General features: G+C 45.9%; 1 protein-coding gene across 2 annotated transcripts in view; it reads right to left on the minus strand.

Moving 5' to 3' along the window:
• The window catches only part of col27a1b (collagen, type XXVII, alpha 1b), a 60613-nt gene that overhangs the window by 8711 nt on the left and 34817 nt on the right, over positions 1-17085 (minus strand). For both annotated transcript variants that reach the window (XM_079269630.1, XM_079269629.1), the window contains exons 23-40: positions 16889-16942; positions 16619-16663; positions 16408-16461; positions 15989-16042; positions 15699-15752; positions 14998-15051; positions 13086-13139; positions 12590-12634; positions 12130-12174; positions 11885-11938; positions 10857-10910; positions 10714-10767; positions 10336-10389; positions 10015-10068; positions 8210-8317; positions 8057-8110; positions 7735-7842; positions 7592-7645 (exon numbers count right to left, since the gene is read on the minus strand). In XM_079269630.1, the coding sequence (XP_079125756.1) occupies positions 7592-7645; positions 7735-7842; positions 8057-8110; positions 8210-8317; positions 10015-10068; positions 10336-10389; positions 10714-10767; positions 10857-10910; positions 11885-11938; positions 12130-12174; positions 12590-12634; positions 13086-13139; positions 14998-15051; positions 15699-15752; positions 15989-16042; positions 16408-16461; positions 16619-16663; positions 16889-16942 (1053 nt within the window). The remainder of the gene's footprint in view (positions 1-7591; positions 7646-7734; positions 7843-8056; positions 8111-8209; positions 8318-10014; positions 10069-10335; positions 10390-10713; positions 10768-10856; positions 10911-11884; positions 11939-12129; positions 12175-12589; positions 12635-13085; positions 13140-14997; positions 15052-15698; positions 15753-15988; positions 16043-16407; positions 16462-16618; positions 16664-16888; positions 16943-17085) is intronic.

Below are 17085 nucleotides of genomic sequence, written 5' to 3' on the forward strand. Positions count from 1 at the left end.
CAATGTCATCAATCAACACTTCATCTTTTGTTGCCATGGAGAATGCAATTTGAAGATCCATCAGTCAAGTCACGGTTATATGTGTCAACAATTTGATTATACTGTGGTTTCAACTCTGCCATGATCAATTTCTCATCACCAATCTTATCCGGAATAGATTATGCGCACATACAGATAATAACTAGTTTTATTGCAATTCAAATTTTTTTTTTAATCTCTTTTGCACAAGAAGTAAGAAAACACATTTTGTAAAATGATCCGCTGTGAATGAAAAGCTTCCCCCATCGCCCCAGAACTGGCAAAAATAAAGCGACTTCTTCGCTGGTATGGTGAGCTAGAGGAGAGGTACGTTCAGCTAGCTGCAAGCAGACACTGCACGCTAGAAATCAACGCGACACTCGCTTTTTCTTTTATTTTTTCTCGTATGTCCTTGTGTGGTCTCGTTGGGATGCAACAAATATTGTTTTGGTGTCTACTTTCTGCCCTCTAGTGGTCAACTTTAAGACAAATAAATAAGGTTCTATTTCATCCTTACTGACCGCCAGAGGCAGTGCTTAACACTGGATGTATCCCGTCTCGCGCATGCGCAGGTCGAATATTTATATCAACAAAGTCACGTGTGACCTCGGATGACCACCGTCATCTATAAGTTCCGGTGTCATCCTGAGCTCAGTCCTTTTTTCTTCTCGCGTCGCAGGTTAGCTACCATGGTAGCTTAAACAAGGATGTGTCTACGATCAAGACATATTAGAGCTCGTCGCTGTAGCCTTGTGACTACCGGTCGGAGTTGCGGTTCTCTCGCCCTCCAAAGGCTGCGACGAGCTGTCCCTCTTCGGAGGGAACGGTGTGTTCGCCGTTCGGACATCGAGCCCCGGACTGGTGGACGCCTCTATCATCGGTCGTCACCAGTCTGATAAGGGTCCGCTAAGTCGTGATGACAGCAATCGGTAAGATCGATTAACATTGTTTTCTATAACAGTTGTTTGTTCCACGGTTGGCAGAGCGCTTCCGCTCTAGTAATCGAGTGGCGCGCTAACGAGAGCGTAGAATTACGCTGTCGGCCCGCCCTTCACAGTGTTACGGCTATCACAGTTAGCAGAGTGTTCCTGCTCAGGCAAACTTTGTGAGACACTAGTCCGCATTGGCGTTGTGTACATGGAGATTTAATCTTTACATCTGACGTAATTCGCAGTTAGCAGTGTCTTCACTCAGGCTAACTTGGATGCTAGCTGGGACTGCGTCCATCAACTTTGTAAACCTTACGGCTGTCACAGTTAACAGAGCGTCCTCGCTCAGGTCAACTCAGTGGGAAACTAGCTAAACAAAGCTGATACTGGGGCTGTAGCCATCAACTTTGTATCCTTACAGCTGTCACAGTTAACAGAGCGTCCCCGCTCAGGTTAACTCAGTGGAAAACTAGCTAAACAAAGCTGATACTGGGGCTGTAGCCATCAACTTTGTATCCTTACAGCTGTCACAGTTAACAGAGCGTCCTCGCTCAGGTTAACTCAGTGGGAAACTAGCTAAACAAAAGCTGATACTGGGACTGCGTCCATCAACTTTGTATCCTGACGGCTGTCACAGTTAACAGAGCTGTCACAGTTAACAGAGCGTCCTCGCTCAGGTTAACTCAGTGGGAAACTAGCTAAACAAAGCTGGTACTGGGGCTGTGGCCATCAACTTTGTAGCATTACAACGATCACAGTTAGCGGAATGTGCTCGCTCAGGCTAACTCGGTGAATGCTAGTTATACTAAATCAACATTGAGGTTGTGCCCATTGATGGTTTTTACGCATTACGGCTGTCGAGTTCGCTCCGGCTAACTAGACTAAGCTAATACTCGGTGTGTCCATTGATTGTTGTAAACATTATGGACATATCGGTAGCGGATATCAGTTAGCAGAGTGCTCTCGCTCAAGCTAACTGGTGGGACACCAATATCTGCAGCAGCTGTCTTAGTGAAGAGTGTCCTCGCTCCCCTCTCACTGTAAGGACTGTGTTCTTTTTGTCAGTTTTTCACAGTAGCAGAGTGCTCTCGCTCAAGCTAACTGGTGGGACACCAATATCTGCAGCAACTAGCTTAGTGAAGAGTGTCCTCGCTCCCCTCTCACTATAAGGACTTGCCTGGCCTGTTTCCACAGTGGCAGAGTGCTCTCGCTCAAGCTAACTGGTGGGACACCAATATCTGCAGCAATTAGTTTAGTGAAGAGTGTCCTCGCCCCTCTCACTATAAGGACTTTGCCTGACCTGTTTCCACAGTGGCAGAGTGCTCTCGCTCAAGCTAACTGGTGGGACACCAATATCGGCAGCAACTATCTTAGTGAAGAGTGGCCTCGCTCCCCTCTCACTGTACGGACTGTGTTCTGTTTTGTCCGTTTTTTACGGTAACAGAGTGCTCTCGCTCAAGCTAACTGGGGGGACACTAATATCTGCAGCAACTATCTTAGTGAAGAGAGTGGGCTTAGAGAGTGCCCTCGCCCCTCTCACTATAAGGACTTTGCCTGACCTGTTTCCACAGTTGCAGAGTGCTCTCGCTCAGGCTAACTGGTGGGTCACCAATATCTGCAGCGGCTGGCTAAGGGAAGAGTGTCCGAAGGATCACTCGCCACTGACTGCCCCCTGCCTGTTCTCTTAACATTCAGCAGAGCGCTCCCGCTCGGACTGATTTGGAATTCCGCATAAACTAGTGGGACAAGGGTTCCACCAGAATCGCGGCCATGTTAAACTCTCCCGGCTGTAGGACCTGTATAGCTCCTCTTCAGCCGGAGGACGGCCCTGACCTCTTGCCCTAGCAGGGAGAACCCAGGCAGGACCTGCGGCATCACGCCTTGAGCAGTAAGGTCTGCTAGGCTGGCCGAAGTGGAACACCTGATGCGGGAGGGCTACCTCCCCCTGTCAGGGCAGCTGAATCCAGACCAACCTACCCTGGTCATTTGTATGGCGCTTGCACGCCGGGCATACACAGCAGCTGGAACATCCACCTGTGAGTGCCTTCTTCAGGCACCTTCCCGCCCTCACCACCTTTTCTGTTCCTCCCTCCGAGGAATATCTGAGGGAGTTGCGTGCATGGTGGAGACACCAGGGCTCTCTCCCGCCTTACATCAGACCATGCAGGAGGTGGCAAATCTGGCCTTGCACGTATGCCAGCCAGTTAGACGACTATGGCGTCCATCAGTTTCCCCTGAGGAGACTCTGAGGCCCGATGCCAGATGCCCTCGACCCAATGTCGGGTCAAAGATGACCTGCTATCCAGGGCTTGGGGCACAGCAGCGCTGTGCACCGTATCGACAACTCCCTCTCCCACCTCATGCTTTCCCTCGCAGATTCTCTGCAGCGGGCTACTTCGACGCTTCTGCTCAGTGATGCTTCATTGCAGGCGTTTGCGCTCATATCGAGGGAACGTGGATGTATGATGTCCACCCTGGTTCAGACTCGCCGCCAGGTTTGGCTGGCGCAGTCACCCCTATCTGAGACATGTAGGAGGACCCTCCATACTGTCCCAGTGGAGCCTGGTGAGCTGTTCGAGTCAGCTGCTGTACAGGCGCTTCAGCGGACTGTTAGAGCTAGCCAGACCTGGCAGCAGTTCTCTGGTCTTTGCAGGGACCTGCCTGCACCCCCAGACCTAGGGGTCCCATTTTTGGCCCACAAGGCCGTTTCTCAGCCTCCAGCTTACCCTAGTAGCGCAACAGGCCTCGGCGTCCTGCTGAGAGGCCGGACCGCTACCTATACAACCCAACTTACGTCCCCGTCCCCCCCGGCAGGGGTGCCAGGAGATGTCTCCAGGCCGGCTGTCGGGGTTCTTTCTCCCATCAGCGGATTTCCAAGGGAGAGTGGTTCACGTCTATCGACGCCTGTTCCCATGGTGCATCACCACAACTTTCAGTCCTGGGTGCTTCCATTCGGACTCTCCCATCTCCCCATGGGTGTCCACAGTGTGTTACTGCTGTCCTTTCCCCCTGCAATCGCAGGGCGTGAACATACTGCCGTACTTAGACGACTGGCTGACCTAGGCGCCGTCCCGGCTTCAGGCGTCACAGGACACTGCTCGCCTTCTCTCACGTGGCCCGGTAGGCCTCAAGGTGAACATGGAGAGGAGCTACCTGAGCCCTTCTCAGAGCATAACCTTCATTAGGGTGGCCCTATGAGGGCCTGTCTGTCGCCCCAGTGCGGATGGCTGAACAGCCTTCACTTGGATGCCAAGTGGCACAGATACAGGGCAATAATATTATCGAAACAGTGTCTATTCATCTATTCACTATCCCCATGGAGGGAGTGCATATCTGGCGAACAGTGTCCCAGGAACCGAGCCCCAGGGGCTCGGTTCCATTCCACCAGGAGATTGTCACAACAGTTACCTGCCTCTCAAGGCGGGTGCAGGGTGACAGAACGGGACAGCCTGGGGGCAGTTGTCTGCTGAAAGACCGCAGGTCCAGGTTCTAGAGCTAGCGCTCGAGCACTCCCTTCCATGTTTGAAGGGAAAGCATGTGCTTGTCCGGTGGACAGCACCTCTGCTGTGATTTCCCATGAACTATCGATGGGGCACCAGATCTGCAGAAGTTTCTACGGGGATCACCGTGGCCTTCTGACTTGGGAGGCCCCTTGCCTGACCAGCCTGTGGGCAATGTACCCACCAGGAGAATGGAACAAGGTTGTGGTTTTCCTGTTCCGTTACAAGCCTCCACCGGGAGAGTGGCGGCTGCATCCAGACGTGTCGACCCACTGCCCCCACTGGGTCTCCCTGACGGAGAGGACCAGCCCTCTGGGTCAAGATGCCCTGGCTCACACGTGGCCAGAGGATCTTCTTTATGCCTTTCCACCAGTCCCTCTGCTTTTGCTATAAGCTTGTCAGAGTTCTTCCCCGACAGGAGGGATCTCCTGTCGCAACTAGAGGGTCGGATTTGGCATTCCAATCCCTGCCGCCTTCAATTAGGGGTCACGGGAGGGCCCGACCGGATGCTGAGTGGCGGCATAGAACCAGTCTGATGGACTATTCTGAATGCCAGTGCGCGGTCTACCTGCCTGCAGTACAAGAAACAGGTGGAAGCTGTTCTCCGACTAGTGTGCGGCTCAGAACAAGGTCCCAGTACAGCGCCCCGTGCCTGCTGTACTGAGTTTCTACAGTCCCTCCTGGATAAGGGCCGGTCTCCCCTGCATGGGACCTACCCTTGGTACTGGACAGCTTATGCTTGTCCTTTTGAACCCCTGGCACAGGCGGAGCCTAGATGGCTATCAGCAAGACGGTTTTCTCCTTGCTGTCAATTCAGCTCAATGTGGGGGCGAGCTGCATGCCCTATCAGTGGAAGAATCATGTCTGAGGTGGAACTCAGATGGCTTGGGTGTCACTTTCTGGCCTAAGGCAGTGTTTCTCCCAAGGGGGTGGATACGTTCACATATAAACCGGCCTATCCAGCTGGCAAAGTTGACCCCCCCCCTCCCCCATCGGGAGAGGAGAGGTCAAGGCTGCTGTGCCCAGTGTGGGCCCTCAGAGCTTATATGGAAGCCACCGCCTGCATAGTCAGTTATGGTGAGCCTAAGAAGGGCTGTGCTCCTTTTTAAGAAAAAAAGGAAAAACGGCACCTGTCCCACTGGATAGTGGAGGCCATTGCCGATACATACAAGGCGAGCGGCTGCGCTCGGCCATCCGGGGTGAAGGGTCACTACCAAGAGTGTCTCCACACCGAGGGCAAGCCTGAGTGGTGTGCCTGTGGGGGATACATGTGCGGCGGCCTCATGGGCATCACCGAGCACATTCACCAAACACTACAGAGTTAACGTTGCCACCCCTCACCCACTGGGGAGGGTTCTTGGCCAATTTTCTCTGCCGGAGCTATAAGGGGTAGTTACTGTGCTTCCTCGTGACTCTTTTGGTATAAGTCATCCAGTGTTAAGCACTGCCTCTGGCGGTCAGTAAGGATGAAATAGAACGAAAGTTACGAACGTAACTACGGTTCTATGAATCCTGGATGACCGCCAGAGTTCTTGGTCACTCGGAATCCCGTGAACTCGCGAGAAGATTCCATAGGACTGAGCTCAGGATGACACCGGAACTTATAGATGACGGTGGTCATCCGAGGTCACACGTGACTTTGTTGATATAAATATTCGACCTGCGCATGCGCGAGACGGGATACATCCAGTGTTAAGCACTGCCTCTGGCGGTCATCCAGGATTCATAGAACCGTAGTTACGTTCGTAACTTTCGTTTTACCTCTATCCACACTGCCATTATTCAAGATAAGATATCTTATTTTACCCTGGTTCGAACAGAATCATGAGAAATCAAAGTTAAGTCATTGGCTGAAGAAAGACGAGTGATTCGATCTGCACTTAAAAGAAAATCAAATCAGCCCAAACGGCACATCATCAGAGTAGCGGATCCCACCGAGTGTGGAGAGAAGGGGAAGAACAAAACCCCACAGCAACTGAGATCCAGCCTGTGATTCATCAACACCAGGACAATACAGCCTGAGTCTCTGCTCCACTCCCAAACCACACGGTAAACCGTGAACCGTCACAATTACAATGCATTTTAAAACGTTCATAATCATGCATGACAACCTGTGAGACCTTTTTTTTTTTTTAAGTTTAAAAAGTACAATCAATGGTGGATGTAAGTATTATAAGTTAATCCTTCATAATGTGGTAGTTAAAATGCATTGTGTAACCCACGAATCAGATTCTTCTTTCTATCACTCTGACACGGAGGTATAACGCATTATGAATGCTGAACTTATAACACATTAATAAGTCCACCACTTAAAATACTTTATAAACCCTGTAATACGCTTTCGTGCATGATTAGACTGATTTATAAAAGTTTTATAAAGCCATATACATATATATGGCATATATATATATATATTAGGGGTGTAACGGTATTCGTATTCGTATTGAACCGTTCGGTACGAGGCTCACGGTTCGGTACGCATGATGAACCGAATAAGTTTGAAAAAAAAAATAAAAATTTAGTTTTTAAAAACCTTTATTTAACCAGGTAGTCCCACTGAGATAAAAAATCTCTCTTGCAAGATGTAAGTAACAATACTACATAACATTAAGGAGCAGTTTTTGTTTTTTATGCTTATGTGTTGCTAAGAAGACACCCCAGAAGATGGGTCACTCAGGTATAGTTCCATCATTGTTCAAAGTCAAAGAATAACTTTATGATGTTAGTTGTAATGAATAAATATATTTTAAAATCAAGTACATTTCTCTGGCATTTATAGTTTTCTACTGTACCGAAACGTACTGAACCGTGGCTCCACTGTATCGTACCGAACCCAACCATGAGTTTTGTGAACCGTTACACCCCTAATAAGCATATATATATATATATATATATATATATATATATATATATATATATATATTATGCTTATTATAGACATGACATTCATATAAAGTGGTGCCATAGTTTTCTTTCAACACAATATGTCAAATAGGCCTTTAATGTAGAGGCTTAATAATGCTGATTGTCACTGTTTTTAACATGTATGGAACAGACGGCAGATTTAAGACGTTTGTGAGGTTTGGAGCTGCAGTCGGCCCCTCCCTTTTATAACCTCCTGCATTATTGCATCGCTGTTCTTACCTCGTAACCTGATATGCCTGGATCTCCTTGTTGGCCCATTCTCCCTGGAGCACCCTGGGGAAATATATATTTTTATATATATATATAACACATTTAGTCCACATCCATCAACAACCGAGCAAGTCCTTGAAACGATGTCTCACCACTGGCCCGATGGTTCCTCTCGCTCCCTTCTGTCCGACAAACCCCATCTCTCCGTGCTCACCAGTCGACCCGGGCTCACCCAGGTGACCTTGGTGACCCTTGCTCCCCTGGAGGGAGGCCATAAAAGAGAGAGTTTACCCCCAACAGTGATGCAGGTAATACTGAAAGTCTATTTGACATGCTTACGGCGGGGACTGAACTGTTACTGTTTGTTTACCACTACAGCAGAGAACCGTTCAACCGCTTGTACAAGGCTGCAAATTAGACAGACGTCCAAGAACGAAAGGTGGATTTAAGCTCCAAGCAAGTGAACTGACAAACCTTTTCTCCTGGTTTTCCTCTGTCACCAACACTGCCAGGTTTACCTTCCTGACCCTGGCAGAAGAAAAATCGAAACAGGGTTGTAAGTGGACGAAACAGAGTCTTTTCATGGGAAATGAATGAAATTTGCAGTTGTGCCGCCGAGACGCTCACCCTGACACCGACCAATCCGGGAGGTCCAGAAGGTCCTTCCTTTCCTTGCAGACCGATTTCACCCCTGTCTCCTTCAGTGCCTTCTTGACCAGCATCCCCCTTGTCACCCTGAGAAGAGCAGCAGTCCATTGAATAGAGTGATAGACAATTGAGTTACCCTAACCAGGATTTTGGCCTGTTCAGACTAGAAAAAAGAGTGATATCCAATAGATATATATGACATATATCAATGAAAGCTCTGTGTGCCTACAGGTTTTCATGTTATTCCAGCTTGCAGAGTGCAGTCTGTAGCGTATAGAGCTTAGAGTCGACCAATCTGAGCAGCAGCAGGTTATGAATACAATCTTAAACTGTGTGCAGTATTCTCACAACACAAAGATGTGACGCAAGCACAGTGGGAGATCTGAGCTCTACATCTGGCTTGACATCAAACTCTTGATGCAGCATTCTGAACTCTAGCTGTGGTTCGTACACTGACAGTTTGGCATGTAAACAGAGAGTTGCGGTCGTAACATGACTGATTTATGAGTGAGACACAACTGCTGTCATTTTGAAACATTTTCAAGAGTTTGACATGATGTACAAGGTGCATCGCTTCAGGACTTCAGTTTTGTTGCAATTTCACTGCGAAGGTTGTTGGCCAACCAACCATTTATAGCGGACAAGCTGTTTTGTAGACAGCTGTCCAACCGACTGGAGGAAGATGTCACATATTTCTAAGAGGAAATATGTGATATAGAAAAACTGGAGAAGCAGATTGATAATTCTGTACAGAAACGGAGAAAACACTTGCCGGGGAGACAAAATGAAAACCAAAGAATTGTGGTCCCACCGCCTGAATATTCTAGTGAACAGCATGAAGTTTACGAGGCACTGACAAACCTGTAGTTCGATTTTCTGTTAAGACGTGGTTTTAGTTTTGACTTAACATTGAATTCTCTGTAGCTTCTGCTGTACTTCCAAGTCCTGTATCCAAAACCTCTTTGCTTCCACTTCATTTCTTAGACTTTTTATTCAACCTAGCCAACCCAAAGGAGATGTATTAAGAAACAAAAGTGGGTTATTAGTGGCTTTTGCTATATGGCTCAACAATCAATCTCAAGAATTTGGAATTGAATTTGCTTCAGACTGCTGGAGGGAGGCAAAATAATGTTTGAATCCTCTAATTATTCGCTGAATTCAAGTTTTAAATTTGCCTAACTCATAAGACAATGAACCATGACATTCCTCTTGGGCTGCACTGTGGCCAAGAAGCCCTCAAAGTAGTTTACCCTCCTGACTAACAGAAAACGTCCGACACTCAGGTTGAGTCTATTCTAATCCTCAGTGTCCTCTGTGCTCACATTTTACCGCCTTCCCCAAGCCAAACACTGCTTGTGGGTCTGTCAGCGATACTTCCAGCAGTGTGGCTCTGCTGAATAGGCAGGCTTTTTGTACTTTCCATCTTTTATTTGTTTTCCTGTCACAATACTTGCCAGACTTTAGAGCTACTAAAATAGCCCCGCTATCCGTTTTCACGAAGCGTCAACACAATGCAGCTCCAACTGTACAAAAGCCAATACCTCACAAACAATGGTCGACTTGCCCTAATTACAATAAGCTGCTGCAGTAGACTGGAGAGTTCCCTGGGTCATGGGAATCAGGAAAGAATTCATCTGTGTTGAAGTTATTGACAGAAATTTGACAACCGACACTGGCCGAAGTTTATTTTCCTTTACTGTGTGCCTAGACCGTAAAAAGCACTTTTTAAAGGGCCGGATGAATCAAATTATAAGTCACAGCATGTCTTTTATTCTTGAACTTGCCTCGGCTCCATCAGGTCCACTTAGTCCAGCCTCCCCATCGATGCCTGGCTCACCCTGACGGACAAATCATACAATATATTATGGTCGCAATAATATTTGTATGTGTTACAAGCACAGTGATCACAGGAAGCAGACACAGATGGCCAAACATTGGCAAAACTGTATTAGAGGACATAAATTGGTACATTTTGAAAAACAAAATGTACCAATTAGTTTGCTCTTTGTGGCAACAACAAATGTCTTCTTTTAAATATTTTTAAGGGTTCTTCAAAAAAAAACCCTCTTTCACTCATCATTGTACAGAAAGAACAAGTTACTTACTCTCTGGCCAATCAAACCCTGCTCCCCGATGTTGCCGGGTAGACCGAGGTCGCCCTGTCAGCAGAAGAAGCATGATGGTTATGACATTGGTGATGTTTTGTATCTCTTGATGTACAGAAACAAAAACAGCTAAACAAGTAGAATACCTCGTTTCACGAACCTCCATGAAATTTCAATAGCACATTTATCTTAGTCTGTAGTTACTTAACCCTCTCCTAGTGCTTTCCCTACTTCCATTACGCCTGATAATAATTTCTGTACAAAATCAAATTCATGTGCATTCTTTTTCTTTTTCTCTCAAAATGCATCGTCTGGCTTTCTGGATAGAGGCCCTGATATGTTTGCATAGAACAGGAGGTGCTCCCTCCTCATCTTCACCTGCTCTCCCAGTTCACCAGGCAGTCCTCTCTCTCCGGCCCTCCCCAGCGGCCCCTGTCAAAAACAGCGACAGCCTTTAGTGTTCGCTGCCTTCGTGAAAGTCAAAGGCTTTCTTGCGCCAGCAGCAGTGTGATCAAGCTCACCCACGGCCCCATCGCCCCCAGTGGCCCAATCCTTCCAGATGGCCCTGCTGGTCCCTGCGGCGACAAAGCAGAGGCACCAATAAAAAGATTAAGAGTGCTTTCTAATCTTGGACGAATGCCTCTGAAAGTGACAGTGAAGGAAGAAAAATGCGAAGAGAAATAAGAACCAGGAAGAAAGTGCGTATTTGGAGAGATAAATTAATCTGCGGGGCTAACAGCCTTCAAAACACTGAGCCAAAGCTTCTGTAAGTGATGGGAACAGGCCTGCTGTTACAGAGACGCATTCAGGCTACAATAAGGCTGCCTCTCCAGGACGGGGGTGGTGTAAATCAAATAGTCTCTCTACTTCTCTGCTTGTGTCTGTGAGACTTGGGCAGAATGAGAGAAAGTCGATTCGGTTGTTCAGGGCTTTCTGGAGCAGGATATGGGTTTCATGACGCAGTGAATAAAAAAGTGTCAAAGTTGAAATTCTGAGTTTATATGCAATGGGAAGGAAGAAGAGTTCACAGCGGGTGCCGGAGAGCCACATGCCACAGTCGATTATAAAGTGTCATAGTAGAGAATTACATTAAAGAAATCCCAAAATCCTAAAAGAATGTTTTAAAAAGAGTCATAGTAGAGTATGACATCAAAATCCTGAAACAAAATGTCATAGCATATGTCATGCCAAAAGACATGTCAGAAAGAATTCATAGTATAGTATACCATAAAAACACAAGTTTATAGTCCATATAAATAAAATCCCAACACTGTTGTACAAAATGTCATGACATAGTATGCCATGAAAAATGTCATAAAAAATGTAGAACACCATAAAGAAACATCATAAAACATGTCAAAGTATAGTATGCCATTAAAAAACTGAAATAGAAAGTCATCATGTCATATAAGTCATAAAAGAGTCACAGTATAGTATTTCATGGTATGCTTTATGCTAAATGTCATAGTATCGTGTGCCACAGAAAATTGCATCAAAGGTCATAGTATGATTCTCAAATATGGAAAGAAAATGTATGTAATAAACTCACTGGCTCTCCTGCAATTCCTTTGGCTCCCGGAGGTCCAGAGGGGCCTTGAACACCCTGAAAAGAGTTCCGGGGTTCATAATACAGACACTATTGGTATTCACAAACATGATGAAATGCTACAACACCCACTAGAGTCACAGTGTGACACACAGGGCCTCACGTATCCGCCACTGCTCCCCAAAATGAGTCCATCCCAAAAATCAAGACTGACCTGAAAGAGACCTCTGATAGCCTCAAACACTTACTGGGAATCCCTTTGGCCCGGCTTCACCTGGCTCGCCAAGCTTGCCCTGCAGCACAACGACACAAAGGGGAAAATAAGTTCTACATGTCAAACTGATGGAGGCTTAAAGAGGCATGGACAGCAGGCTGAGCACTGTCTTGTCTCCTTCTTTATTAGCCATTTGGGAATGCACCAAATTCTGACCGTACCAACAAGAAATAATCAGAAGGTATAGACAACAGCAGTTGACGACATGCCATATCTTACGTAATCATATACGATGCCATTAAGCGTGCTGTATGACTGCTTCACTGTGTATTAATGAGATGGTCATTGTTCTGTTCGCTAGCACTAAAGCACCACACTCCTGATTCCTTGAGGACTTCAACAGGTCAAACATAATGAGGATTGTGATAATACTGCTAATGATGCTATTACTGTTATGAGGGGAAAGCAAAAAAAAAAAGAACAATTTCTCTCACCATGTCCCCGGGGAGGCCCACTTTCCCTGGTGGACCATCAGGGCCCTGCGAAGAAAACATGCAACTCAGTAAACTGAGCTCTCTGAAATCCCCCAGAGTTGAAATGTTCCCGACTGCCAAAGCACTACCACCAGCATCAATATTTTAGTCCGCTTTGATTTAAGGTTCTGTTGTTAGACTCGCAGCTTACAAAGAGCGTCCGCCAAAGGATCTTTAGATGCTAAAAATAGTTAATAATTACGGTCTGCTGAACAAAAGCTGCTTGTAGAAGTTCTCCTGATTTTCTTTTTGTCGCTCTGTTTCAGAAAGAAGTGGCATTGTGTTCACCCTAGCTTGCCGTGGGACAGACTTGATGTCTGCAATTAGAGAGTTGAAGGCCAGACATTTCTCTCAGGCAGGCATGTAACATTATCAATAAAGAGCCACAAACTGGAACACAGTCTGAGACCCTGAGAGAAAGTTCATCAATCGTTCCACTTTCTGACCACGTGCTCACCTTTACTCCAGTGGACCCTTTCTCCCCCACTGGCCCATCAGGACCTCTCGGACCCTTTAGAAAGAACATACATTTGTCATTGATGAATAGCTTGGGAAAATTTGCCCTTTAACAGACCTCAGGCAGACGTTGTTTAACATATTAAGTCAATGAATTACGGCACTTAATCTCCATTTTTGTCATCCCTATCTAGTGGCGCCTGGGAGGCAGCTTTCTTTGTTTCCTGTGGTTGAGGCCACATCGCAGCCACTCTGTCAAAAGTTGTGGCTATTTTGCAAATACTTGGCATGTGCGAATTAGCTCCGATTCACAGTCCAGTCCGCACTGTGTGGACTTTGTCCCCATCTCGCCACCACCACACACACAGTGGCCCCGCCTGCACACTGGGCTTATTGTAAAGACGCCTTGGGAAAAGGTCACAAATCCTGCAGCTGATTCATCCTTGCCTATAAAACTGGACCAAACTATTCGCTGTCCGGAAACATTAGTGGACTCTGACTGTGTCTTTTTCTGTCTGTTCATGTACCGTAAGCATCTGTGTATATATGACAATGATCCAAACGGAACAAGAGCAGAATGCAGCTCTCACCTATTTCAGGCCTTGATCATTTCACCGCTGCTTGCTAATAACAGACAAAATAGTTAAAGACCTTTGTCGAGAATATTAATCAATTTTAATAAGCTGTGTGAGCATCGAAGGCATTTTGAATCATCACATGAATAAAGCTGACCTTGTCATGTCCTTTCCTGCCTGTTCATTTTCAATCACTGTTGTTTGAGACGTTCAAATGTTATTCACTGAGATACTAATTCCAGTCAATTTAATATCGAGCGACATTTGAACATAACAGTGGATAACTTTACTTTTTTTAGGGCAATTTAAATAAACACTAATCAAGACCTGCCTCTGTGGTACTGGGGGGGGGGGGGGTGATCTGTCTTATTTCAAGTTATTGTCACTTAAAAAAAACATCATTTTTTAGAGGGGAAAACAATTGACTATGTGACTTAATAAGATCTACATGTTTTATAGTGCAGACATTCACCATCTATTTCAGCCTCTATAATCAGTTTTTCTGATGAATTCAACACCAGCAAGCATCTTAGGTGGAAACTCACCCACTTTCCCCCATCGTCTGAATTACTTCAGACAATGTAAGGAGTAGATTGGAGTTTAATCGTGTTGGTGTTAATTCTATTTTCCAAAGACTTGATGTAATGTTCAGCAATTATAGTCATACAATATTACGCTTGTGACTGCTTGTGATATCAGGGGAGCCGTGTAAAACCAACCGGGGTGAAAGGCCTTAATTACACCACTTATTTATGTTAGATCAATTATTCATTCAGTCCAATGATCCCGCTGTGCAACCATGAGCCATTTTTTCCAAATTACAAAACTCAATTTTGGAAAAGCCAGCGAACACTGGAATCATCCTGAGCTGGCGCACACACGCACACACACACACACACACACACACACACCTACACACACACACACACACACACACACACACACACATTTCCATGTACAGAAAATCCAGGGTGTTTAGTTTGTACAAGCCTCACTTAGAATGTTAGAATTTAACAACACATTCAAGTTGTTGTGACTATGTACAGATATTCAGTACTTTTGTTATTTTTAAGGTCTTTTTTTATTCTTTGGGGAAGGTTGCTAAGCAATCCTCGCTTTGGTGTTTTTGCTCTGCACTTCAAAGAGATGTAATTGTCTGATGGTTGCATTTTATTTCATTATTTATCTATAATAGGTTCAGGGCTTCTCTGTTTTGTGCTCATTCGTCCATGAATCGGGTGTAGATTGTGTTGTTGTGTCATATCGGTTGGTAACAGACAACAGTACGTAATCACCGAATGGTTATATCGTGTTTTAAGGCAGATTTAAGTAGCTTACCGTTCTGCCTTTGGGTCCTCTGATGCCGATGGATCCAAGTGAACCAGGAGGCCCCTGAATGTGTGTGAAAAAATGTTCTGTGAGTTCGACTGTAGCAACCTAAGCTAACAAGCTAAGATACAAGGCAAAGTTGTCTGTTTCATTCTCATCTTCATTAACTTTCTACACAACCTCTTTTAACAGCATTCAGCAGTTTAGTTCTTTAATATAATGTTGACTATGATCGGCTGCTTTTTAAGTGAGGTTATAGAGGTCAGGCTGATGTAGTCATTCAATAAGGGATTTTTGTTAAAGAGTAATTAACACCAGCTGGATATCTTATGTTTGCTGAACTCCAGTGGTTTAACTCCTCACTTTGCTGCAGTGATGTAGATGTGTACTTCAGGGCGGTGGCAGTACACATCACTGTTGGATGTCAGAAGGGCAGCACAGTACATTTCTGACAACAATACCTATAAATGATGCAGGCTGGGGTCAGAAGTGCAATAAACCACCCATTTTGAATGTTAGAATGGGAGTCATAACCACTGACAACGAAAGTCTGTTCGTGTGTCTTTCAACCAGAGAGTGAAACTCTGCTTTCCATCCTGGCGTTGAGTAACAGAAAAGGTCCAGATACTCTGGACCACACTACCGGCCAGTGTGGTCTCTGCTTTAAATGCAGTGCACATGAAGCTCTGACAATGATAGCAGTAACTTACTGGGATCCCTTGCAGTCCGGGTGGTCCAGTCTCCCCGGTTATTCCAGTGTGACCCTGATGGATGCAACATTACTCGAATGATATCTACTGTACATGATTCATCAAATACAACCTTAAAGTAGCTCTCATATTTCTGACTAAACTGGATGGCCTGATATTATCTGCCTTTTAGATGATTGATGTTTAGTAACTTGAATCTGTGTCTCCGAACATCTCGCACCCGCATCCCTTACGTATGTAATATTGAGTTCCCCCTGGCAGGAGAGGTGGGGTCCAGACTTACTCCTTACCATCGGCCCCGTTTCACCTGGCAGCCCTGGGCCACCTGTTTTTCCTCGATCCCCCTGGAGAGCCAAAAGCCACAATTAGGGGAACATTGATTAACTATCGATGGATTAAATGATGAAGCGTCCGGTCTACAAAACATAAAATCACAAAAATGAAGTGATGCCTTCAATTTGCTGTCTAATTCTGACCAACAGTCCAAAATTATTTAACTTACAATCACATAACACAGAACAAAAAAAAAGCAGCAAATCTGCACGTCTGAGAGGCTGGAACCAGACGGCATTGATTCTAAAATAATGTGTCGTTGACTTCTTGTTTCAGCACTAATCACATGCTACATCAACAGAGAGCAATTTAACAGATTCTAAATCAAAGTTGGTTGCGATACCAGCCAAGTGTGACAAATTGAGAAAGCGCTAACCTTTTGTCCTCCGACGCCAGTCTCTGCAACAGGCCCGACAAAACCAGGCAGTCCCTGCAGGACAGAAAATGTGCCGTCTTAGCCGTCTCTTATTTCTGTTGAAGTTCTATTTCTCATAATGGCCAGCACAGCTTTGGGACTCCAACATAACAGACACACAGTGAGCATCAAACAGAAATATCAGCAGAAAGAGGAGAGAGAAGCCTTTTACCCTCTCGCCAACTTTTCCAACCTCGCCAGTTATCCCGGTCTCGCCCTACAGCAAAGCAGCCAATTAGCATATCACAAACTTAGTCACGCCTTTGGTTTTTTTAGCCCAAATCAGTCGAAATGTGCTCGGAGGGTCGGAGGGGTAACGGAGAATTAACATCTAATTTACACATATTCGGATGATACATTATCATAAATGAAAGCCGCGGCGAGGATGTTCAGTTAAGGATGACAGCAGTTCGGCGGTGGATGTGTGAATAGTGGGTCTGACCTTGAGTCCATCTGGGCCTGTCAGTCCAGGGAATCCCTGCCTCCCAGGCCTGCCCTGAGCAGAAAGCAAAAAATGACAGAGAAGTGTACTGCAGCTCCACACTAAACAATAAACTCTCTCCGTCTCCTGTAAAAGGTGCAGTCTGCCGTCCCTCTCGAGGCCGGCGGCACAAAAACAAAACCAACTGTTGATGCCTA

Source organism: Melanostigma gelatinosum, assembly GCF_949748355.1.
Source record: "Melanostigma gelatinosum genome assembly, chromosome: 6".
Taxonomy (NCBI): Eukaryota; Metazoa; Chordata; class Actinopteri; order Perciformes; family Zoarcidae; genus Melanostigma; species Melanostigma gelatinosum.